General features: G+C 44.5%; 1 protein-coding gene across 2 annotated transcripts in view; it reads right to left on the bottom strand.

The window, feature by feature from the left end:
- Positions 1-27,585, bottom strand: part of glis3 (GLIS family zinc finger 3) — a 593,089-nt gene that overhangs the window by 162,487 nt on the left and 403,017 nt on the right. For both annotated transcript variants that reach the window (XM_072590462.1, XM_072590470.1), the window contains exons 5-6: positions 11,297-11,458; positions 7,687-7,797 (exon numbers count right to left, since the gene is read on the bottom strand). In XM_072590462.1, coding sequence (XP_072446563.1) covers positions 7,687-7,797; positions 11,297-11,458 — 273 coding nt within the window. The remainder of the gene's footprint in view (positions 1-7,686; positions 7,798-11,296; positions 11,459-27,585) is intronic.

Raw genomic sequence — 27,585 nt, 5'->3', positions numbered from 1 at the left:
CAGTCTACTCCTGCTCCCAGCTCACACAGTCTACTCCTGCTTCCATCTCACACAGTCTACCCCTGCTCCCATCTCACAAAGTCTACTCCTGCTTCCATCTCACACAGTCTACTCCTGCTCCCAGCTCACACAGTCTACTCCTGCTCCCAGCCTACACAGTCTACTCCTGCTCCCAGCTCACACAGTCTACTCCTGCTCCCAGCTCACACAGTCTACTCCTGCTCCCAGCCTACACAGTCTACCCCTGCTCCCAGCTCACACAGTCTACTCCTGCTTCCAGCTCACACAGTCTACTCCTGCTCCCAGCTCACACAGTCTACTCCTGCTCCCAGCCTACACAGTCTACCTCTGCTCCCAGCTCACACGCTCTACTCCTGCTCCCAGCTCACACGGTCTACTCCTGCTTCCATCTCACACAGTCTACCCCTGCTTCCATCTCACACAGTCTACTCCTGCTCCCAGCTCACACAGTCTACTCCTGCTCCCAGCTCACACAGTCTACTCCTGCTCCCAGCTCACAAGCTCTACTCCTGCTCCCAGCTCACACGGTCTACTCCTGCTTCCATCTCACACAGTCTACCCCTGCTCCCAGCTCACACAGTCTACTCCTGCTTCCATCTCACACAGTCTACCCCTGCTCCCATCTCACACAGTCTACTCCTGCTTCCAGCTCACACAGTCTACTCCTGCTCCCAGCTCACACGCTCTACTCCTGCTCCCAGCTCACACAGTCTACTCCTGCTCCCAGCCTACACAGTCTACCCCTGCTCCCAGCTCACACAGTCTACTCCTGCTTCCATCTCACACAGTCTACTCCTGCTTCCATCTCACACAGTCTACTCCTGCTTCCATCTCACACAGTCTACTCCTGCTCCCAGCTCACACGCTCTACTCCTGCTCCCACCTCACACAGTCTCCTCCTGCTCCCAGCTCACACGGTCTACTCCTGCTCCCAGCTCACACGCTCTACTCCTGCTCCCAGCTCACACGCTCTACTCCTGCTCCCAGCTCACACAGTCTATCCCTGCTCCCAGCTCACACGCTCTACTCCTGCTCCCAGCTCACACAGTCTACTCCTGCTCCCAGCCTACACAGTCTACCCCTGCTCCCAGCTCACACAGTCTACTCCTGCTTCCATCTCACACAGTCTACTCCTGCTTCCATCTCACACAGTCTACTCCTGCTTCCATCTCACACAGTCTACTCCTGCTCCCAGCTCACACGCTCTACTCCTGCTCCCACCTCACACAGTCTCCTCCTGCTCCCAGCTCACACGGTCTACTCCTGCTCCCAGCTCACACGCTCTACTCCTGCTCCCAGCTCACACAGTCTACCCCTGCTCCCAGCTCAAACAGTCTACTCCTGCTCCCAGCTCACACAGTCTACTCCTGCTCCCAGCTCACACAGTCTACTCCTGCTTCCATCTCACACAGTCTACCCCTGCTCCCAGCTCACACAGTCTACTCCTGCTTCCATCTCACACAGTCTACTCCTGCTCCCAGCTCACACGGTCTACTCCTGCTCCCAGCTCACACAGTCTACTCCTGCTCCCAGCCTACACAGTCTACTCCTGCTCCCAGCTCACACAGTCTACTCCTGCTCCCAGCTCACACAGTCTACTCCTGCTCCCAGCCTACACAGTCTACCCCTGCTCCCAGCTCACACAGTCTACTCCTGCTTCCAGCTCACACAGTCTACTCCTGCTCCCAGCTCACACAGTCTACTCCTGCTCCCAGCCTACACAGTCTACCCCTGCTCCCAGCTCACACGCTCTACTCCTGCTCCCAGCTCACACGGTCTACTCCTGCTTCCATCTCACACAGTCTACCCCTGCTTCCATCTCACACAGTCTACTCCTGCTCCCAGCTCACACAGTCTACTCCTGCTCCCAGCTCACACAGTCTACTCCTGCTCCCAGCTCACACAGTCTACTCCTGCTCCCAGCTCACAAGCTCTACTCCTGCTCCCAGCTCACACGGTCTACTCCTGCTTCCATCTCACACAGTCTACCCCTGCTCCCAGCTCACACAGTCTACTCCTGCTTCCATCTCACACAGTCTACCCCTGCTTCCATCTCACACAGTCGACTCCTGCTCCCAGCTCACACAGTCTACTCCTGCTCCCAGCACACACAGTCTACTCCTGCTCCCAGCTCACACAGTCTACTCCTGCTCCCAGCTCACACGCTCTACTCCTGCTCCCAGCTCACACGGTCTACTCCTGCTTCCATCTCACACAGTCTACCCCTGCTCCCAGCTCACACAGTCTACTCCTGCTCCCAGCCTACACAGTCTACCCCTGCTCCCAGCTCACACAGTCTACTCCTGCTTCCATCTCACACAGTCTACCCCTGCTTCCATCTCACACAGTCTACTCCTGCTCCCAGCTCACACGCTCTACTCCTGCTCCCACCTCACACAGTCTCCTCCTGCTCCCAGCTCACACGGTCTACTCCTGCTCCCAGCTCACACGCTCTACTCCTGCTCCCAGCTCACACGCTCTACTCCTGCTCCCAGCTCACACAGTCTACCCCTGCTCCCAGCTCAAACAGTCTACTCCTGCTCCCAGCTCACACAGTCTACTCCTGCTCCCAGCTCACACAGTCTACTCCTGCTCCCAGCTCACACAGTCTACTCCTGCTTCCATCTCACACAGTCTACCCCTGCTCCCAGCTCACACAGTCTACTCCTGCTTCCATCTCACACAGTCTACTCCTGCTCCCAGCTCACACGGTCTACTCCTGCTCCCAGCTCACACAGTCTACTCCTGCTCCCAGCCTACACAGTCTACTCCTGCTCCCAGCTCACACAGTCTACTCCTGCTCCCAGCTCACACAGTCTACTCCTGCTCCCAGCCTACACAGTCTACCCCTGCTCCCAGCTCACACAGTCTACTCCTGCTTCCAGCTCACACAGTCTACTCCTGCTCCCAGCTCACACAGTCTACTCCTGCTCCCAGCCTACACAGTCTACCCCTGCTCCCAGCTCACATGCTCTTCTCCTGCTCCCAGCTCACACGGTCTACTCCTGCTTCCATCTCACACAGTCTACCCCTGCTTCCATCTCACACAGTCTACTCCTGCTCCCAGCTCACACAGTCTACTCCTGCTCCCAGCTCACACAGTCTACTCCTGCTCCCAGCTCACACAGTCTACTCCTGCTCCCAGCTCACAAGCTCTACTCCTGCTCCCAGCTCACAAGCTCTACTCCTGCTTCCATCTCACACAGTCTACCCCTGCTCCCAGCTCACACAGTCTACTCCTGCTTCCATCTCACACAGTCTACCCCTGCTTCCATCTCACACAGTCGACTCCTGCTCCCAGCTCACACAGTCTACTCCTGCTCCCAGCTCACACAGTCTACTCCTGCTCCCAGCTCACACAGTCTACTCCTGCTCCCAGCTCACACGCTCTACTCCTGCTCCCAGCTCACACGGTCTACTCCTGCTTCCATCTCACACAGTCTACCCCTGCTCCCAGCTCACACAGTCTACTCCTGCTCCCAGCCTACACAGTCTACCCCTGCTCCCAGCTCACACAGTCTACTCCTGCTTCCATCTCACACAGTCTACCCCTGCTCCCAGCTCACACAGTCTACTCCTGCTCCCAGCTCACACAGTCTACTCCTGCTCCCAGCTCACACGCTCTACTCCTGCTTCCATCTCACACAGTCTACCCCTGCTCCCAGCTCACACAGTCTACTCCTGCTCCCAGCTCACACAGTCTACTCCTGCTTCCATCTCACACAGTCTACCCCTGCTCCCATCTCACACAGTCTACTCCTGCTTCCATCTCACACAGTCTACTCCTGCTCCCAGCTCACACAGTCTACTCCTGCTCCCAGCCTACACAGTCTACTCCTGCTCCCAGCTCACACAGTCTACTCCTGCTCCCAGCTCACACAGTCTACTCCTGCTCCCAGCCTACACAGTCTACCCCTGCTCCCAGCTCACACAGTCTACTCCTGCTTCCAGCTCACACAGTCTACTCCTGCTCCCAGCTCACACAGTCTACTCCTGCTCCCAGCCTACACAGTCTACCCCTGCTCCCAGCTCACACAGTCTACTCCTGCTCCCAGCTCACACGGTCTACTCCTGCTTCCATCTCACACAGTCTACCCCTGCTTCCATCTCACACAGTCTACTCCTGCTCCCAGCTCACACAGTCTACTCCTGCTCCCAGCTCACACAGTCTACTCCTGCTCCCAGCTCACAAGCTCTACTCCTGCTCCCAGCTCACACGGTCTACTCCTGCTTCCATCTCACACAGTCTACCCCTGCTCCCAGCTCACACAGTCTACTCCTGCTTCCATCTCACACAGTCTACCCCTGCTCCCATCTCACACAGTCTACTCCTGCTTCCAGCTCACACAGTCTACTCCTGCTCCCAGCTCACACGGTCTACTCCTGCTCCCAGCTCACACAGTCTACTCCTGCTCCCAGCCTACACAGTCTACTCCTGCTCCCAGCTCACACAGTCTACTCCTGCTCCCAGCTCACACAGTCTACTCCTGCTCCCAGCCTACACAGTCTACCCCTGCTCCCAGCTCACACAGTCTACTCCTGCTTCCAGCTCACACAGTCTACTCCTGCTCCCAGCTCACACAGTCTACTCCTGCTCCCAGCCTACACAGTCTACCCCTGCTCCCAGCTCACACGCTCTACTCCTGCTCCCAGCTCACACGGTCTACTCCTGCTTCCATCTCACACAGTCTACCCCTGCTTCCATCTCACACAGTCTACTCCTGCTCCCAGCTCACACAGTCTACTCCTGCTCCCAGCTCACACAGTCTACTCCTGCTCCGAGCTCACACAGTCTACTCCTGCTCCCAGCTCACAAGCTCTACTCCTGCTCCCAGCTCACACGGTCTACTCCTGCTTCCATCTCACACAGTCTACCCCTGCTCCCAGCTCACACAGTCTACTCCTGCTTCCATCTCACACAGTCTACCCCTGCTTCCATCTCACACAGTCGACTCCTGCTCCCAGCTCACACAGTCTACTCCTGCTCCCAGCTCACACAGTCTACTCCTGCTCCCAGCTCACACAGTCTACTCCTGCTCCCAGCTCACACGCTCTACTCCTGCTCCCAGCTCACACAGTCTACTCCTGCTTCCATCTCACACAGTCTACCCCTGCTCCCAGCTCACACAGTCTACTCCTGCTCCCAGCTCACACAGTCTACTCCTGCTCCCAGCTCACACGCTCTACTCCTGCTTCCATCTCACACAGTCTACCCCTGCTCCCAGCTCACACAGTCTACTCCTGCTCCCAGCTCACACAGTCTACTCCTGCTTCCATCTCACACAGTCTACCCCTGCTCCCATCTCACACAGTCTACTCCTGCTTCCATCTCACACAGTCTACTCCTGCTCCCAGCTCACACAGTCTACTCCTGCTCCCAGCCTACACAGTCTACTCCTGCTCCCAGCTCACACAGTCTACTCCTGCTCCCAGCTCACACAGTCTACTCCTGCTCCCAGCCTACACAGTCTACCCCTGCTCCCAGCTCACACAGTCTACTCCTGCTTCCAGCTCACACAGTCTACTCCTGCTCCCAGCTCACACAGTCTACTCCTGCTCCCAGCCTACACAGTCTACCCCTGCTCCCAGCTCACACAGTCTACTCCTGCTCCCAGCTCACACGGTCTACTCCTGCTTCCATCTCACACAGTCTACCCCTGCTTCCATCTCACACAGTCTACTCCTGCTCCCAGCTCACACAGTCTACTCCTGCTCCCAGCTCACACAGTCTACTCCTGCTCCCAGCTCACAAGCTCTACTCCTGCTCCCAGCTCACACGGTCTACTCCTGCTTCCATCTCACACAGTCTACCCCTGCTCCCAGCTCACACAGTCTACTCCTGCTTCCATCTCACACAGTCTACCCCTGCTCCCATCTCACACAGTCTACTCCTGCTTCCAGCTCACACAGTCTACTCCTGCTCCCAGCTCACACGCTCTACTCCTGCTCCCAGCTCACACAGTCTACCCCTGCTCCCAGCTCACACAGTCTACCCCTGCTCCCAGCTCACACAGTCTACTCCTGCTTCCATCTCACACAGTCTACTCCTGCTTCCATCTCACACAGTCTACTCCTGCTTCCATCTCACACAGTCTACTCCTGCTTCCATCTCACACAGTCTACTCCTGCTCCCAGCTCACACGCTCTACTCCTGCTCCCACCTCACACAGTCTACTCCTGCTCCCAGCTCACACGGTCTACTCCTGCTCCCAGCTCACACGCTCTACTCCTGCTCCCATCTCACACAGTCTACTCCTGCTCCCAGCTCACACGGTCTACTCCTGCTTCCATCTCACACAGTCTACTCCTGCTCCCAGCTCACACAGTCTACTCCTGCTCCCAGCTCACACGGTCTACTCCTGCTTCCATCTCACACAGTCTACTCCTGCTCCCAGCTCACACGGTCTACTCCTGCTTCCATCTCACACAGTCTACTCCTGCTCCCAGCTCACACGGTCTACTCCTGCTCCCAGCTCACACGGTCTACTCCTGCTTCCAGCTCACACAGTCTACTCCTGCTCCCAGCTCACACGCTCTACTCCTGCTTCCAGCTCACACGGTCTACTCCTGCTCCCAGCTCACACAGTCTACTCCTGCTCCCAGCTCACACAGTCTACTCCTGCTCCCAGCTCACATGCTCTACTCCTGCTCCCAGCTCACACGCTCTACTCCTGCTTCCAGCTCACACGGTCTATTCCTGCTCCCAGCTCACACGCTCTACTCCTGCTCCCAGCTCACACAGTCTACTCCTGCTCCCAGCTCACACGCTCTCCTCCTGCTCCCAGCTCACACGGTCTACTCCTGCTCCCAGCTCACACAGTCTACTCCTGCTCCCAGCTCACACGGTCTACTCCTGCTCCCAGCTCACACGGTCTACTCCTGCTTCCAGCTCACACAGTCTACTCCTGCTCCCAGCTCACACGCTCTACTCCTGCTTCCAGCTCACACGGTCTACTCCTGCTCCCAGCTCACACAGTCTACTCCTGCTCCCAGCTCACACAGTCTACTCCTGCTCCCAGCTCACATGCTCTACTCCTGCTCCCAGCTCACACGCTCTACTCCTGCTTCCAGCTCACACGGTCTACTCCTGCTCCCAGCTCACACGCTCTACTCCTGCTCCCAGCTCACACAGTCTACTCCTGCTCCCAGCTCACACGCTCTACTCCTGCTTCCAGCTCACACGGTCTACTCCTGCTCCCAGCTCACACGCTCTACTCCTGCTCCCAGCTCACACAGTCTACTCCTGCTCCCAGCTCACACGCTCTACTCCTGCTTCCAGCTCACACGGTCTACTCCTGCTCCCAGCTCACACGGTCTACTCCTGCTTCCAGCTCACACGGTCTGCTCTGCTCCCAGCTCACACGGTCTACTCCTGCTCCCAGCTCACACGGTCTACTCCTGCTCCCAGCTCACACGCTCTACTCCTGCTCCCAGCTCACACGGTCTACTCCTGCTCCCAGCTCACACGGTCTACTCCTGCTCCCAGCTCACACGCTCTACTTGTGTCTTCACTGTGTTCCTGAAATAACGTGGATTATGAATTCAAAGCTGAGGAATTCCTTCTTACATTCAAAGTACAATTAAACTTTGACTTATACAATATAAAGAGAATGAATATTCCTGTTTCATCAAAACCTTTGCTTCGATCCTCCCAAACTTACTCACCTTTTTTCTTGCCTGCTGTTCTTTTGTGGAATGTGCCTTCACGTGCTTTCGGAGAGAGCTTGGGTCAGTGTACCGTTTAGTGCAACCTGGGACCTGACATGCATAAGGTTTCTAAAACAGAGAGAGGATACAGCACCAGCTTTAGTACAGCACAAACTCACTCGATATGAAGTTTCTAATCAAAAACTGGTTAGGAGCATTCTCCTGGATTGTCCATTAATCTGACCTCACATTAATCACCTTCACCCGCAGTCAGTCATGCACAAACTCAAATATAAGTCAAAGGTCACAAGGAAACACCCATTTTCCAAATGCAAATAACATAACCTCATAGGAATACATGCTAACTATTGAATAAAATCACATGCATCCCCTACCAGAAAAATGCACTGTTAAGATTTGAATAAATTCCATTCTCTCGTAGCGGTTGCCATCTTTGTGAATTTAATTTATTTTTCAGTGAAAACTTGCAGCCGACTTCGTAATTGTTGTAATTAGATACTTACAATTATTTCAGTCTCTGAGACTCTGCAGCATAGTCAGAAACGATTAGCAAGAGAAAGTATTTAGGGTTTCAGCTCAAGAAACAGCAGAAAGGTCCATGTAATAGTATCTGATCACTATGAGAGAAACTAAAATCTGCTAGGAAAGACAGAAAACAAAGGTAGAAATAAGAAATTAGTTCTGACACACACTGAGGTTTTAGAAGGTTCCGCATTTTTTCCAAATGATTTACTTTAGCTCATTAGCCAATACACCTGTCACCTGACATAGCAACAAGTCAAATGGAGCCAATTCTCTTGGGGAAGCACTACTGACCAGTTATTACTTAAAGGCAGATACTAACTTTATGAAATAGTACAACCACTGTTATTTAATTTATGGGGGAAGGTAGCTGGTCTAAGAATCTCAACACCGGAGGTGGTGGTTTTACCTATCTGCTTGTGCTAGTTACTTGCAAGCACTATATAACTCATCTCACTTCACTATCATCACAAATTCTTCATTTTAAAGTATAGCATCAATTCCCTTTTGAAGGTCACTACTGAATCTATTTTTCTGCTTCAGACAGGGCCTTCCATAGCAGAACAGTGTTTGTATTTCAAAGAAAATTTGTGGTTTTTCTCTCACTTTTCTCTGCATCTTCTACTCCCACCCGATTCCTTTGCCTGTAAGCTGTAGTAGGGAAATGGCAGCCTGGTGGTATTATTGCTGGACTGTTAACTCAGGGAGCTAGATAATGTCCTGGGGACCTGGGTTCAAATCCTGTTATAGCAGACGAATTCAACACATATCTGGAATTAGGAGTCTGATGATGAATCCATTGCTGATTTTTAGGAAAAAAAACCATCTGGTACATTAATGTCCTTTAGGGAAGGAAACTGCCATCTTTACCTGATCTGACCTACATGTGACTGCAGACCCACAGCAACGTGGTTGACTCTTAACTGCCCTCTGGGAAATTAGGGATGGGCAATAAATGTTGCCTATCCTGGAGTGCCCAATCCTGTGAATGAATAAAGAAAAATAATCCTTTAGCTACCAAATCCCCTGTCTGCGGAAACACTCTCTTCTCATCAACCCTATCAAGACGACCCTTCATATTTCTAAACACTTCTTTTCAATCTACCCTCAGGTTTTGCCATTCTAAGAAGATTCCCAAATCTCTGCAAACCTGAAATTCCTCATACGAGATTCATCCTGCTAAATCTTCTCTGTGCTCTTTCTAACGCTTTGGCAAACTTCCTAAAGTATGGGATTCAGAATGTGTCCAAATGCCAGCAGTTCTAAATGATGACAGGAATGTTATTCTGTTGAGACAGATAAAAAAAACTGTGCTTTGCTTGTTAGAACAATGCAGCTTGAGGGACAATTTAACAGAGCTGTTTAAAGCTACGAACGCATGGGTCAGAATCAATAATAGCACAATCATCTCCAGTAGTTAAGAGATCCATATTTAAGGGTCATTGATGCAAGATTAAATGTAAGAGATTTAGAATAGAGGGCAAAGGAGACAAAGGGAGTTGTGAGACTGTGGAATTCACTTCCTTGCTTAATGGTTGAGACAGAAATGATGTTAATTTTCAAGATTGCATTGGGGAGGTGAAGCAAGAGGGAACAGGATAGTTAAATGTAATTAGAGCTAGTTAATCTTATGGAGGGCAATTCTGAAGTAAACAGGTTGAGCTGAATAGCTAAAGTTAGTTTTGTAATCTCTGCTTTTCTATCGTTAATTCTGCTGCAATCCAGTAGCAACATAACTCCCTTATTTCTTTGTTGTTCTTTGGAACTACCATACTTTGCTCATATATTTAATCTGTCAGTGACGCCGAAGGAAAATATCTCTATAGTTTACACTGACCTGTACTGAACTTTACATCAGTCAGTTTGGTGTGGAAACTGCTCAGGTATTTAAACCAGCCACAACTCTCAATATTCAGCCAGCTGGACTAAGATTACTTCTCAGGTTCCTGAACCCATAATGATTAGTGGAACCAAAATAACTGAGCATTAATGAAAGAGGTGAGAACTTGTGCAGCCAAACCTCATTAGTTTATGTTAAGAAATAAGGGAAGTGGATTAATTTCATAATAAGTAGGAAATTGGACTCTGACAATTCTGGCCCATCTTGAAACAGTTCAACCTCAAAGGCAGCTCAAATCCTCTGGCTTCTGCCCTGTTACACTCGAGATGATTGTTTAGAGATTACTGTTACTCACATAAGTGAGTATGTGTCTGCAATTCCTCATGAAACTATTTTAACGCAGCATTTCCACTCCATTCACGTGAGTGCTCATTGCTTGCTGAGACTTCATCTCGAGCCACTTTCCTGGCAGGTTTAACCACTGGTGGTTTGCCATTACCTTGTACCCTCAGGAGCAGGAAGATGCCATTTCTATATTTATCTCAGCCAGAAAAGGAAACCATTGGCACTACTCTGAAACACACTCTCATCATCTAACGAACCACATTAACCAATCTCCTAAAACTTGCTGGAGACACTTATTTTAAAATACCATGGTTATACCAATGTTATATGTCAGTTATATCCTTAAGCAAGTTCTTGGAATCATATCTCTTTTCAAGCAAGAGTTGAATGGAGTGAAGGCTAAAGTCTATTAATGCATTCATCTCAATGAAAAGCCAATATTTAAACAAGTTTAGATATTTTAATTGAAAACATTTGAACTCACATAATGACAGATGAAAATAATTAACTGTTACCAATTATTTTGGGCATTTATAGTAGTAATTGGAGTTAAATAGTCAATGTGTTATGAATTATACAGTCTTACAATTATGTCCCAAGCAACATCTAATAAAATATTGAATAACAAGAAAGTTTATTTCCCTGATATAGAATGTTATTTCTTAGTTAATAAGTGAGAAGAGCCAGAATAAATGTAACATCTTTGCAAAATATTTCATGTGTCAGAATTGCAGTATTTTAAATACCAAATTATAATTAGGAAGCGATTACAATTTAAATTGAGGCAAGACTGAAAATGTGATGAAAAAGTTAATAGATTAACATATTTATTTATGATAAAACTTGAAAATTCTTATTTTTTAACAGTAGAGTGCTGCTTTCTGAATTAAAGACTCTTACTGTGTCGAGATGTGTTCTCTGATGCTTGGCACGGTCACTTGAGTTGCTAAAAGCTTTTTGGCATCCCGGATGCTGACAAAGGTAAGGTTTCTCCCCTGTGTGACTTCGTAGGTGAATCTTGAGATTTTCCAGTCTTGAAAAAGCTTTATTGCAGCCTTCAAACTACAGGATAGGATTTGAGAAACTATTGTTAGCAATCAGGAAATACCTCTGTTCTGCAAACTACAGACTTCCACTTCAGATGACGGGTCACATCCAATCCTTTAACTCCTTATCTTTTCATTCCCGAAAATGAACTACTTATTGTGCATTTCCAACATGTGGTATTTTATTTGCAATAACCAATACTTGTAGAATTTCTTTGAAAATTTTTGAGGTTCCAAGTTCCACAACAGTTGCATTGTTTCAATTTATACTTTTAAGGCGAGTGTCCAGTTGTTTTGTTAAAACCATCAAAACGTTGACAATACTTCTGGATATATTGGTAACATTGACTTAAAATCTGATTTTTTTTCAATCTTCCATAGAATCACTAAAGTGTGGAGCAGGCCACTCAGCCCAACAAGTCCACACACATGTTGCCAAGGTTGGAGGGTTTGAGCTATAGAGAGAGGCTGAATAGGATAGGGCTGTTTTCCCTGGAGAGTTGGAGGCTGAGGGGTGTCCCTTTCGAGGTTTATAAAATCACGAGGGACATGGATAGGATAAACAGGCAAGGTCTTTTCCTTGGGGTGGGGGAGTCCAGAACTAGTGGCCATAGGTTTAGGGTGAGAGGGGAAAGATTTAAAAGGGACCTAAAGGACAATGTTTTCACACAGAGGGTGGTGCGTGTATGGAATGAGCTGCCAGAAGAAGTGGTGGAGGCTGGGTACAAGTACGGCATTTGAAAGGCATCCAGATGGGCATATGTATAGGAAGGTTAGAGGGATAGAGCCAAGCGCTGGCAAATGGGACTGGATTAATTTAGGATAACTGGTCAGCATGGACAAGTTGGACTAAACGCTCTGTTTCCATGCTGTACATTTCTATGACTCTATGGCTCTCCAAAGACCATCCCTGTAACCCTGCATTTCCCATGGCTAATCTACCTAATCTACCACATCTCTGGACACTAATGACAATCCACCTAACCTGCACATCTTTGGACTGTGGGAGAAAACCAGAGTACCTTGAGGAAATGGGGACACTGTGCAAACTCCACACAGACAGTCACCCAAGGCTGGGATTGAACTCGGGTCCCTGGTGCTCTGGGGCAGCAGCGCGAACCACTGAGCCACTGTGCTGCTCAATCTTCTGTCTAATTTCAATAACCGCACCTTGTAGATAAGAAATATCGATAGAAGCTTTGAAAAGTGATTTCTCATGCTGGCCACCACACAGATAATTAATTGTATTCAAAGGGTATAAATAACAAATAACTAGATTTTGTTGGGAAAATAATGATGTCATTATGATAATGATGACTAGTGTGAAAATTGACCACCAGGTTTAAGGAGTTAGGAGATACATTTTTATGAACTTGTCAGATTTGAACATTGGTTCCTCATTGTGACAAGTTAACAAGATTGATTAATAGCAACAGTATCCTTTTAACAACCTCAAGGTTAATGAAATGCTAGTCAATAAATAATTGAACTTTCAGGAAGCTAATCCTTCTGAGAGAATTTATCAAAGTCAAAATTGAAATCTAATTCCTTACTTTTCCTTTTCTGTCTTTTCTCTTTTAATCCAATCTTTCCTTCCTTCTCTTTATTTGTCTTTTGGTATTTGATATAATTGTATTCCAACTTGCTTCTGTCATTATTCTTTTTCCTGTTTAGTTTCTCAATTCTTCAGAACATTGATTAAGTATATAGATTGATGTTCTCATTGTACACCAAAACAAAAGGATTAGTGTGCCTTGCAGCACCATTATCACTTTCGATAAACTGTCACACAATTTTATTTAACAACAATGACATTTCATCACCCTTTTATCACAATAAAACATCCCTAGCTGAATATTGAGATGAAATGTCTCACTGACGGGTGTGTCATGCACTCCTCCTAAAAATTGAAGACCATTGCAATAAGTTGCAAATTCAAACATTGTTTTAATGAGAAATGGGTGAGTTCCTCAATAAATATTTCTCCTCTGTGATTACAATGGAGAAAGACATGAAGACTAGTGAACTTGGGGAAATTAGTGGTGATATCTCGGGGTCAGTCCATATCACACAAGAGGTGTTGGATGTATTAGAATATATGTAGATGGATAAATTTCCTGGTCCTGATCAGACATATCCAAAAACACTGCAAGAGGCTAGAGAAGAAATTGCGGGGGCCCTGGCTGATGTTTTTGTATCATCGTTAGCCAGGGGTGAGGTTCTGGAAGACTGGAGGGTAGCGAATCTTGTGCCATTATTCAAGAAGGCCTGCAAAGAAAAGCCTGAGAAATACAAACCATTGAGTTTAACATCTGTGTTAAGTAGGTTACTTGAGAAGATTCTGAGAAATAAGAACTACGTGCATTTGGAAAGTCAGGATTTAATTCTGAGTAGTCAGCATGGCTTTGTGAGTGGAAGATCGTGCCTCACAAATTCTTTTAGATTTGTTTGATGAAGTGACCAAAAATGTTGACAAGTGCAGGGCAGTAGACATAGTCCATATGGATTTTAGTAAGGCCTTTGATAAGGTTCCACATGGTCGGCTGCTCTGGAAGGTTAGATAGCATGAGATTCAGGGGGATCTGGCAAATGGGATACAAAATTGGCTTGATGGTGGGAAGCAGAGGGTAATTATGGAAGGATGCTTGTCGAATTGGAGGCTTGTGATAAGTGAAATGCCTCAGGGGTCAGTGCTGGACCCATTACTGTTTGTTATTGATATCAATGATTTGGATAAGAATGCACAAGGCATGATTTTCAAGTTTGCTGATGATACTAAAATAGGAGGTATCATAGACAGTGAGGAACATTACCAGAAATTGCAGCAGAACCTTGATCAGCTAGGGAAGTGGGCTGAGAAAAGGGAAATGGCACTTAATATAGCTAAGTGTGAGGTCTTGCATTTTGGAAAGTCATGAAAAGTTCCATGGTGAATGGTAGGGCCTTAAGGAATGTAGTGGAGCAGAGGGATCTTGGAGTTCAGATTCACAGTTCCCTGAAATTGGAGTCCCAGGTAGACAGGGCAGTGAAGAAGGCTTTTGGCATATTGGCCTTCAACAGTCAGGTATAGAAGTTGGGAAGTTATGTTGCAGTTATACAGGATGTTGGTGAGGCCGCACTTGAGTTTGTGTTCAGTTTTGGTTAGTATGCTATAGGAAGGATGTTATTAAACTGAAAAGAGTGCAGAAGAAATTTACAAGGATGTTGCCTGGACTCAATGGTCTGAGTTATAGGGAGAGGTTGGAGGAGACTGAGGGGGGGGACCTAATAGAGGTGTATAAGATCATGAGAGGCATGGATAGGGTGAATGCACTCAGTCTTTTTCCCAGGGTTGGGGAATCATGGACTAGAGGGCATCAGTTTAAGGTTAGTCGGGAAAGAATAAAAGGGAACCTGAGGGGCAAGTTTTTTTTACACAGAGGGTGTTACACATATAGGATGAGCTGCCAGTGGAAGTGGTTGAGGCGGGTATATTATCAACATTTAAAAGGCATTTGGATAAATACATGGATAGGAAAGGATTAGAAGGATATGGGCCAAGTGCTGGGAAATGGGGTTAGAGTGGATGGACATTTTAGTCAGCATGGACCTGTTTGGGCCAAAGGGCTAGTCTCCATGCTGTAGTACCCTCTGACTCTATGACTCTAAATTGACAAATAATGTATTAAGTTATGGGCATCAAGGGAGGCATTCAAATAACAGACTTAATGGGTGGGTCTTTGAGTCAAGAGAACCCATTTAGAAAAGGTGAATTTCACAATAGAGTGGTGAAGGTTTAAGGTGGCGAAGGAAACTAGCCTGCACCATTTCCAATCTGGCTGGGATAGGTTACACACAGCTTCCCTCAATTTCCATGGAGTCAGGCCAGATTGTCCACGACTTGTAATTCACTAGATCTCAGGCATGAAGAACCAGTGGTCTGGATTCAGAAAGTTTATTTCACCTCCATGGTCCCTATTAACACTCCGTGTCAACACATACCAACCCATGCTCCCTACCCTTGCCTTCTATTTTCAATGGTCTCTCTACTCTCCAGGACAATTCGCATTGTTATTCATCCAGTGTACTCTATGTACTGAACTAATGAATCCTGCAATAGCAACAGCATGTGTGAAATGTCCTGGAAGAAAACATCCATTTATTTGCATTTGGAAAATAAAACTTGTGTTTATCCAACCTTATAAATGTCAATCAAACAGATGAATTAAACAGCACCAACAGAAGCTTTAAGTACTTAACACCTCTTGAGCTGGGCTATCAGCCATGCTTGATGGGGTGTGAGTTGACGTGAGTTTGGCACGAAGCAGTGAAGTGGCAGGGCAACGGGTAGGGAGGACGATAACACGTGCGGGTGAGGAGTACAGGGCCGAAAATGAAAGCAAGCAACTGGGACAAGGTCCCACAGAACTGAACTGAAGCAAACCTTTTAACCAGCCATCCTCAGAACTTGTGAATGCCTCCAGTCTGATTTTGGGATATCCTTTCCTCCTATCAACTTCAATTTTAAATTATCACATTGTTGTTGTTTCTTTTCATTGTTTCATTTTCTCTCTCTCTGCAACTCATCCTGTCTTGCAACTGCCTCCACCCCATTCTCCACAAACTTTGTGCCCCTCACACTTGAACCTTGCCAGCATGTTGCCTTTCCTTTAAATTTAATTGAATTAGCTTTATTATCACATGTACTCAAATGACTACCTGTTGCTCCACTGTTGGCAGTCTCTTCAGTCACCTAGTACCTCATTCTTTGTGGTGCTACCTATGATCAATTCCATTTCCCTCCTCTATCAAAAACTTCCTTAAACATACTTCCTCAATCAAGAATCTTACACAACATATTCCTCAGAGTAATGTTCATGAACTATGTCATAATGAAAATAATAAAATATCAAGCTGCTTCATGCTGTCATTATTAAGCAGGGAATTTTATTTTCTTACACTGCACATTTAACTTGTGGTTTGATGTTGCATGGTCAGTATGTCAGCATACCTTTAAGAGACATGCTCAGTACTGTGTCCCAGTACATGACTTGAAGATATAAAGGACTAAGATTCCATCTTATGTAGGTTCACTTGAAGCACGATGTGCTATTTGAATCATATGCTTCTGCTATAACCAAGAAAGCCTATAACTCACCCAGATATTTGTGGGTCTGTGAAGAAATATTTGAATGTAATATCTAGCTGTAGTAAATGCCAGTAGACCATTCAATACAATGTTATCCACACCTAGTTTTTATGTTATGAGGAACAACATAAGCATTATTACAGCATCAGGTGAAGATATCTTCCTGGAGCCAATATCATGGTTAGCAGCAGTGACCATCTATAAAGAGGAAGTTCTATGATCTCATTTGCAGATATTTAGAAAACTAATTGAAGATCAACTATATAACAACTTGGGGCATCAAAACATTTGGATAATCAGAAGCATCAGCTTCCGTGATAGCAGACAGCCACACAGATCTGAAGACCAGCCAGAAGACAGAAGCAATTTCTTTCTGATTAAAATCCAACTCTTTTTCCAGATATACAAAATGATTCTCTGATTGCTTCAATTAAAACTAATAGAAGTCTGAAGTTATAATAGGCTGAAAACAAAAGGCTCAAGATCTCTGCCAATATGTTACCTGGCTCTCCCTTCTTAAACGAAAGGAAATTAAAAACAAGAGCCTGCTGTTCCAATTTCTAAAAAAGAACACCAACTAGCTGCTGAGTGGTCCTCACATCACGGCTGCAGAACATATGCATTGGCACTTCAGGCGAAGATACCTCATTGCAGGCAGTACGTAGACAGCACTACATTTATGTTTAAGCACATTTACAATAATTCATTTAAACTTACGCATGGTCAGTAATGTGACACCTGGAACATTGGCCCCAAATAGTTCAGAATTAGTGCATGACAGAAGAAGGCCATTTGGCCCATTGTACCCAATAGCATACAGCGCTGGCCCAATCATGAGTAAAAGAGCTGATTTCCAGAAGTGAGGTAAAAGTGACTGCACTGGACATCATGACAGCAGAGTTTGACATAGTGAGTTTCAATAAAATTGGAGTCAATGAGAATTGCTGGGAAACTCTTCACTGGTTGGAGTCACTTTTTAAAAAATTTAACCTATTTTTCTAATCAACTTGCTCAGAGATGTTATTAATGACCTCTGGAGCAGGTGGGATTTGAACTGAGCCTCCCAATTCCAGGGGGTAGGGATACTACCACTGCACATACGAGATGTCCACTGGTTGGAGTCATACCGAACACAAAGGAGAAAGTGAGGACTGCAAGTGCTGGAGATCAGAGCCGCAGAAAAGCACAGATGGTCAGGCAACATCTGAGGATCAGGAGAATTGACATTTCAAGCATTCCTGAAGAGCTTATGCTCGAAATGTCGACTCTCCTGCTCCTTGGATGCTGCCTGATTGGCTGTGCTTTTCCAGCACCACACTCTTCAACCCAGTACAAAGGAAGATGATTGTGCTTGTAGGAGGCCAATAGATTCAGCCCCAGGATTTCACTGTGGGAGTTACTCAGGGTAATGTTCTAGGCTGATGCATCATTAACCGTCCCTCCATTATAAGGTCTGAGACAGAGGGGGCTACACATGATTGCGACACTCAGTCACATTCATGAGTCAATACATTCACTTTAGTACAAGAGCTGGACAAAAGCTTGGTTTGGTTAGAAGCTTGTAACATTCCCATCACACAAGTGACAAACAATGGCAATTTCCAATGAAGGAGAATCCAACCACCTCTTTTTGACATTTAATGACATTAGTGTTACCAAATCCTTCAGCAACAACTTCCTGGGAGTCACAACTGACCAGAAACCTCACTGGAGAAGTCACATAAATACTGTCATTACTAAAGCAAGCTTGAAGCTGGCTATTCCACAGTGAGAAACTTGCTTCATGAGTTCTCAAATCCTTTTCTTCATCTACAAGAAAGTCAAGAGTATGATGAAAATTCACATTAGATACAGCTCCAGATAATAGCTCCTTTGCCTTACAGTGAGAATCTGGCTGCAATTTCTACATTTTAAATTAGAAATAGGTTTTCAAACACCCTCTCCCTTAAATCTTAGCTGTTTTTGAGCTGGAAGATCTCTGATTAACTCTCCAGCATCAAGAACCGACCAACCCAACCTTAATTGGCAACACAGGAACAGGAGGTGTCCATTCAGCCCCTCGAGCCTGTTCCACCATTCAATGAGATCATGGCTGATCTGTGGCCTAACATCATATACCTGGCTTTGGCCCACATCCTTTAATACCTTTGCTCAACAAACAATTTATCCATCTCAGATTGTTGAACCCACCTCTTGCCATCAATTGGTTGCTGTGAGTAAATCACATTGTTTGATAGTTCTGGACATCTGACACCCATTGGAACCTGACAACTGGGTTCAGAGGCCCTTTGGGATAGTGTATTCCTGAACGTATTGAGCAAAGCTGACTATAAGGCCCTTATCGTGGTGAGCCTTGGATATTGCCTTTGGGCATTTATCACAACAAATTGATTTCACATCCACTCCATGTCACAACCCAATTTCTTCCCCAATACTATCTCAAAGCTGGTGAGGTGGTACAACAATTCCAATAAATTATCTTACAAAATGGTCAAGCATGAGTTTGTATTTAAATCCTTCATGTATTAAATTTTTGATCTCTATGGTTGTTGTCATAGGAGGAAGCAAACAGTCAGGCAATTATTTCTTCACAGCATAACATTCATAAAGGGAAATTTCTTGGGTTAAGACCATAAGAAATAGGAACAGGAGTAGGCCATTCAGCCCCTCGAGTCTGCTCTGTCATTCAATAGAATCATGGTTGGTCCAATGATTTACAAACGTGGCTGGCTGTTTTGACTATTTGATCTTTCAACTGCAGATCGTGCTTGGAAATGAAGGGAAAGGAAGGAAGAAAACAAATCTGCATTCGCATGAAAAAATCTTCATGTAATTCGATTATTGCACAATGGGTAAACTAGTGCAAATCTTTCAAAAACATATTTAAAGAGGGACATTTTATGATCATGTTACTTTAGGAGCAGGGAATAGCAAAGCTGAAAAACTTTTCCAATTCACTCATGTTATCAACATGTCTCAAAAAATATTTAATGGCCAATGATCATCTCTGAAGGACAGTCACTAATATAACAAAGGGAAACACAGCAATTAAATAAACGTATCAAGTCGGCCTTCTTCAGAACTGAATAAGAGTCACTCTGGACTTGAAATACTAATACTGTTCCTCTCTTCACACATGCTGCCAAACATGCTGAATTTTTTCCATCGTACTGGTTTTAATTTCAGATTTGCAGCATCAGGAGAATTTTCCTTTTATGAGAACATCAACAGGTGTCACAGCATGATCCTGTAATGTTAGTGCAACACTGAGCAGCAAATGGATATCAGTGATGTTGGTTGAGAGGTGAATGTTGGGATAACACTACTCTTTTTCCATACAATGTAACAGAAAGTTGCTTGCCTACTGGAGAGACCACATGTGCTTTGGCTTAACTTCTTACCTGGAAGACAGCAAATCCGATTGTTCAATGCTCCTTTGGTATTATACCAGGATGGCAACCTAAACTGTATGGTAAAAACTCTGAAAAGGTTTGAAACTCTTGGACTGAAGAGAGGAGAGTGCTACTGCTCTAACTATAAACTGAAACCATGGCAAAAACTTCAACATCAATGACTTTCAAGTACTATTTCCTGATTAAGCACTTCTGACCTGTAAGTTATGAACTTTTTTGTGGTAATCAATTTTCAATCTTCATAGGTTAACAAAAATGGTTACCAATGTGGAGTGAGATTTATTTCACATGTACAATCAATAATCACATGTGATCCCAATTCAATGTGATATTTTGCTGCCTTAGCTTTATGTGTATACACTGTCTAAAGGCAAACAGTATTGATATTCTTCAGATCAGGTTTCAGTACTGTCTCTGATGTCCGTGAAACTGAAAACATGAAGGATTGTGTGTCAAGTAGATGCCATTTGACTTCAATTAGAAGCAGAGAGTACAAAGTTGGCCAATTCTATCAGTCAAAGTCCCACACAGCCCTATTATTAGACAGAGGTCAATGGGAGATGCTGTCTATATAACTTGACAGGCAACTTTATACTCAAGACCGTATTAAACTGTCTGACAACTTAATTACATACATGAACAAACTTGGAAAAATGAAGAGTTTTGCAATACAACATTAGACTAGCACTTGCAAAACTATAGAAATAAGTCTGAGCTTCAAAGCAAACCTCAGTTTCATATTTTCCCTCCAAAAACTTTGAAGGCTGCAAGTTAGTTCATAATTTATTATTCTTTTCATCACTGCAGTTAAAGGCCTGCCACAGTTTAATCATTCAGTCAACAACACATTTGTAATGGTATGACCAAGCTGTCTGTGGTAGACATGAGTTCAAAGGAGAAACCTGTCATATATATGTCTAGGTTCGACCATCAGCCATACTGGTGAACATAAGACCAGAAATGGCAGGCTTGATACAATATGACTTCTATTCCATGGACAGGTTAAGTCGCATGTTCTGGCATTATAAGTCATTACCACGGATTTCAAGAAAGTAGATCCTGGAACTTAAAGGGTTGAATAACTTCTTTTTTTTTTGCCTTTGCCCTTTAGGATTATTTCAATTAATAAGTATTAAATGAAATAAGAGTTAACTTGGCTATGATTCCTTGAAAAAATAATTCCATTTATAAGGTGCTTTTCACAGCCACTGAGTACTTCAAAGCATTTTGCAGTCAACAAAGTGCTTAAAAGTGTAGTCACTGTTGTAATGCAGCAAATTTATGTTCAGAAGATTCCCACAAAGTGCAACGTTGCCCATTGTCATTGGGAAACATACGCCACAGATTGTGATAACTGGAGGTGCAATATCAGGATTGCTACAGAGACCCTCTGCTTTGAACCTGTGATCAGCAGGAGAGTCAACGTTTTGAGCATAAGCTCTTCATCAGGAATGTGGTCAAGACATCGATTCTCCTGCTTCTCGGATGCTGCTTGACTGGCTGTGCTTTTCCAGCACCATACTTTTTGACTCTGACCTCCAGCATCTGCAGTCTTCACTTTCTCTCCATTGTGCTTGCATTGTCAAGACATACCAGGCTATGGGCCAACTGCTTCAAATGGAATTAGAATAATGAAGTGGTTGCATTGATTGGTTTGGACATGATGGGCCGAAGGGTCTTTTTCTGTGTTGTGAATCTCTAGGACTCTATGATCTTTGAGACTGAGCAAAAAGCCAAATTGTGAGAGAAAAGGATTATAGCATCCCTACAGGAGGAAACAGGCCATTCGGCCCACCAAGTATATGCCAACCCTCCAAACAGCATCCCACCCAGACTCACCCTATCCCTTTAATCCTGAATTTCCCATGGCTAATCCACTCAATCTGCACATCTGTGGACTGTGGGAGGAAGCCAGGCTACCCAGAGGAAACCCATGCAGACATGGGGAAGAAAGTGGAAACTCCACACAGACGGTTGCCCAAGGGTGGATTCAAACACAGGTCCCTGGTGCTGTGAGACAGCAGTGCTGACCACTGAGCCACTATTGTCCCAACAGTGACTGCGCCTTCACCTGTACCAACTGTAGGAGGATTTACTGGTTACATAAAAGCATGAGCCCAATTTATCATTGGGCTTACAAGCAATGAGTGTAACTTTCCTAAACTCTACATCCATGAAGAACTGCCAAGAGAGAAAGTCCGATTGAAGTTTTCATGCACAAGCAGATCATTTGAATAATTTGACATGTGGTTACATCATTAACATTCCTTCCTTGAATTTTTTATAGACTGCAGAGGTAATAATGATAAAATTCACTCTCAAATGATAGGCTGTTAAAATAAAGTGATTTTCATTTTGAGATTAATGACAACTCAGATTATAGGAGATAAAACAACATTTCCAATCATCTTTACAAAGTACTGCAGTGAGAATGGTGGGACAGTTCACACAAACCCAGTTGCCTGCTATACTCTACTTTAAAACTAGAACAACAAAAAAAAACATATTCTCTACTTTGGCAAATTTTAGATTAGATTCCCTATAGTATGGAACCAGGTCCTTTGCCGCAACATATCCACACCGACCCTCTGAAGAGTAACCCACCCAGACCCATTCCCCTACCCTATATTTACCCCTGACTAATACAACTATCACTATGGGCAATTTAGCATGGCCAATTCACCTGACCTGCACATCTTTGGATTGTGGGAGGAAACCAGAGTACCCAGAGGAAACCCGCATAGACACGGGGCGAATGTGCAAACTCCACACATACAGTTGCCTGAGGCAGGAATCAAACCCAGGTCCCTGGTGCTGTGAGGTAGCAGTGCTAATCACTGAGCCACTGGGCCACCCCAAATTTTAACAAACTGCAGATACTTTCGACAGCAAACCAGTTATTTGAGAATCCCATCACAAGAAGATAGAAGGATTTGAAATCAATAAAATTGGGAACTAAAGTCTCATGCTGACTGAGTAAAATTGTCTATTTTCATAAAACTCCCAACTGGTTCACTAATATTCTTTAAGGAAGGAAAACTATCCTCCTTATCTAGACTGGCCTGCATGTGACTCCAAACCCACAACCATGTGGTTGACTTATAATTGTGCTTTGAAATTGCCTATGAAGCAATTCAGTTGCATCAACTTCTGAAGAAGGGTTAGACCCAAAACATTGACTTCTACACTTCCCAATGCTGCCTGGCTTGCTGTGTTCTTCCAGCCTCCTGTTTGTCTATTTGGATTCAAGCATCTGCAGTTATTTTGGTCTCATATCAAGGACTATGATGTCTCAATAACAAAGGAATGAAACCAGACAGAACACCTGGCGTCGAGTCAGACGCCAGAAATGACAATGATCAACTCAGCAAAGGCATAGAGTGAATTTTGGCCAGGGGAGCTCAAAGTCTATCACCACAAGTGGCTTGATATCATGCTTGCTTGATTGGCACAATATCGATAGGCATTCACCCCATCCACCATTGACACTCAGATGTGTGAATATGCACCATCTACAAGATGCGCTGTAGAAATTCACCAAGGTTCCTTTAGACAGCAAACCCCATGACCACTACCATCTGAAAGGAAAAAGGCAATAGATAAATGGAATATCACCACCTGTAAGTACCCCTCGAAGCAAATCACCAACTTGACATGGAAATATATCACCGTTTCTTCAGTGTTGCTGGGTCAAAATCCTGGAATTTCTCCCGAAGGGCATTGTAGGTCAACCTACAGCATGTGGACTGCAGCTGTTCAAGAAAGCGACTCACCCCCACCTTCGCAACAGCAACTAGGGACAGGCAATAAATGCTGGCCCAGCCAGTGATGCCCAGATCCCCTGAGGGAAAGTAAAAGAAAACTTACCTCATTTAACATACTTTCTGATGTGGATGTGAGAAATAACCAATTGATTTCCAACTGGAATGAGAAGGCAATTGTATTAAAGCAGTCACTTTTTTTCTCCAAAGTAGGTTTTGCAATTCTTTTGCATGAACAGAGCCTTGAACTAATACAATTACCCTGTGAAATTTTGAGATCTTGATTCCTCTCCCTGTTACAGGTAAATGAGTTAACGCCTTGACTGAAATAATAGAAAGGAAATTTCGTACAATTAGAACAAATTTTTGACATTGTTGTCCAAAGGTGACATTTCAGTGCTGGGTGTGACAACATAAGTCACTCTGTAATGACACCAAGGCCATTACCTAAGGTCTGGTGGCCCTCAGATTAAATCACCACCAGTTTCTTCTCTCTAGTAAGAGAGCAGCCCCTGTGGTCTGGCGAGATTATGGTGACAACACATAAGGCCATCTCAAAATAGAATTGAATCATAACAAATCTACTTTGGCACTCTTGCAGAATTTGCAATAAAAAATAATTTGCAGATTTTAAACAATACCTTTGCCTAAAATAAAGGTGATTTTGCTTGAATAGTTTGTTCAGACATAATAATCTAAAACAAAAAAAAAAGTGATGGCAGAACAAAAACATTTCAGATGTATCTTCCGTTTCCATGAAAAGATGGATTTGGATATGTATGTTAGATTGTTAGCCTGGTCACAGAGAACAAGCAGTTTTAATATCTTTTACTGATTCCCCAAAACCAGGAGTTTTCTTAATCAACAATGCAGATCCCAACAGAATAATTTTATTTGTTCAGTAATGTTTTGTTAAGATTTTATTTGTGTTGTGGTTAAAAAATTAAATTACATGCTGAAGGTTTCATTTTATCCTAAAGCTGGTTTGTGCTACTTGTATTTGTGCAATTGCATACAAATTCAAACCATACAGGACCACGTAAAATGTAATTTCCTGACTGCTTTCATTTCCTGTTTTCCCGGCTCTCTCTTAATGAGTCTCAAATAAAAGGATTATACCTATTTACATTACATGAATTGTGCTCAGAATATAAAGTGGAGACATTCTGAGCCCTTTAACAAGCTCAACATTTGATGCCAAATCAACGTACAGCAAAATGCATCAGAAATTGTTTCAATCTATGCCCGCTTGATTTTTCTTTGCTTCATAATTTCAGCCTGCTTCACTGCTGATTACAACGGCATTAAAATTGAGTCTGGTTTTGATAAAGGCAGGCTGGTTTGATCTTTCCATATCTCTGCTGTACATTTTGTTAAGGTGTTAACTTTTCTGTTGTCAGCCTTCACTTAAAGCCACTTTTCTTCACTAACAATGTCGAATGTAAAAAGTGTACAGACTGGGCAGAGTGCTGTGAATATGAATATTCAAACGTTTCAAATATTTGTAAATTAACTTTGAAATGCTGACATAGTGCATTCTTGTTATGTCACAGTAGAAGAGGAAAAAAATATAGACAATGGGTCAAACTCCTAACTCTCTGCATATCTGTGGATGAAATGTTGCAGTCAAACAGGTCAGACATAAACCCATATATCATGTTTGGAAAGACAAATCTGCATCAGCTAAGATAGGCAGACATACAGCATGCCTTCCAATTATACTTTTATCATCGAAAGAAAAGATTTGGGCTTTGGCGTAATTCCACGGATTTATATCACTTAGAGCACAGGAGCAAATTACAGCAGATGCTGGAATCTGCCAAAGCTGGAGATCACAGCGGGTCAGGCAGCATCCATGGAGAGAGAGCAAGCTAACGTTTTGAGTCTAGATGACTCTTCATCAGAACTGATATGAAGTATGGAGTAGGCAGCATTGGACGGGGTGGAGGTGGTGATGGGAGGGAGATTTAGATTGCGGAGGTAGAGAGAATGGAATCTGAACTACCAACATCCTTTCTCCCCCAGTATTCCAACACCAACCCTCCACACTGTTGCATCAATCCTGTCCCCTTCCCTTCACTTCAGCTCTGATGAAGAGTCATCTAGACTCGAAACATTAACTTGCTCTCTCACCATGGATGCTGCCTAACCCACTGTGATCTATCTTTGTTTGCAGACATTTAGAGAATGTTATGTATCTGGACTTTAATATATTTTAAATTTTAAATAATGATTTTATATTAGACACATTGGACATAACTTCAATCTTGCTCATCCAATTGGATCAAGTGCAATGCTCATTTGACTGCCCGCTTGGTTTTATTACTCATTGATTTTAATACACACTAAAATAGATTGGGTTTCAAATCAGAATTCAACTTGACTCTGTCTACTTGTTACTAAGTTAAAATTACTCCTCAATGGAGTGGATTTTAGAGGGTAGAGAGGGAGGGAGGGCATGTAGATTTCCTCAGATAAATTGCCTAAGTATCAGCATCTTGTCAATATAAAATCCGACTGTTCTGCAGTGATGTCATGGTTGGAGGATGCTAACATTAAATCAACACAAGCAGAGAGTATCGGAAAACTCAAAAACACCTATGCCCACACCCCCTAGCTCCTGTTTTGTACAGGTTACTCCCAACATAGCCAACCCATTTTCAACCCTTTTCACTTCTCGTTAGCATCCCAGCCAGCGTTTATCTCTTTCTCTCTCAGCTTGCCATTAGCTATCCCTTTGTTTGCCTATCCCTTTTCACACTCTCTGAGCACCGTTTCCATGTACTCTATACATTCCCCTGCCATCCCACCATCAGTGTAAACGCGACCCTTTCCCAGCTATTTTCAGTTCTGAAGAAGGGTCACTAGATTTGAAACATTAACTCTGTTTTTCTCTCACCAGGTGCTTCCAGACCTGTTGGGTTTCTCAAATATTTTCTGTTTTCGTTTCAGATTTCCAGCATTTGCAGTCCTTTGCTTATATTCTAAAATTTGTCAAGACTGGGCTTCTGACCTTCAGGAAGAATTGTCAGACAATTTGTTTCCCAAGCAGTTCCACAGCTCCACTAGCACAAAAGAGAATCATCCCACTGCTGGGGTGACATTCAGTCCCACAGGTAAAGTAACTATCAATATTTCTGGGGATTTTGGGTAAGTGTGGCTGTGAGACCAAAGCAAGGGGAGGCAGAGATTCGGGGATTGTGTTAGACAGGCCAACAGAAGGGGTGATGGATGGTACTGCCTTTCTCCAAAAAGAGATTACTTAAAAAAAGAGTGTAGAAGGATGATGTTTGCAAATAAACAAGGAACGTTTTATGCACAGATAGAATTTGGTGAAAACGAGCAGTCACAGAGCAGTCTCTAATGTTACATAGAATGACATACTCCATAAGTTTCACTTGTAAATTGGACAACCAGGAATGGAAAATCAAGCACAGTATGTTCACAAATGCAATAAAATTATTACCCGTTATTTGTAAATGTGCCTGATTACAGTGATTTAAAAAAATTGCTGCAATAAACAGAGGAAGCAGTAAAAGGTTTTCTCTCTTGGTCTATGCAGACATATTAAGGAATGCAATTAATCAATAAAGTCATGGTAAAATAAGCCAGGCAAGATTAGTTTGTAAACCAGATAATTCTGAGTGAAACAGGCCTGATTCCTTCTGCAATCAGAGCAAACCAATTTCCGGTTTGGATTTTAAAACAGGCATGAGTTCCTTTATTAGCATATTCATTTTAGACAACCACCAGGGACATCTTTGACATGTCCAAGTCGACGTGAAATAAAATATTTCTCTGACTTTGCTCAATTGGATGGTCAAGTGGGCCATTCTGGACC

Source organism: Chiloscyllium punctatum, chromosome 2 (assembly GCF_047496795.1).
Source record: "Chiloscyllium punctatum isolate Juve2018m chromosome 2, sChiPun1.3, whole genome shotgun sequence".
In the NCBI taxonomy this organism is placed as follows: domain Eukaryota; kingdom Metazoa; phylum Chordata; class Chondrichthyes; order Orectolobiformes; family Hemiscylliidae; genus Chiloscyllium; species Chiloscyllium punctatum.
This window is presented reverse-complemented; position numbering and strand designations above follow the sequence as displayed.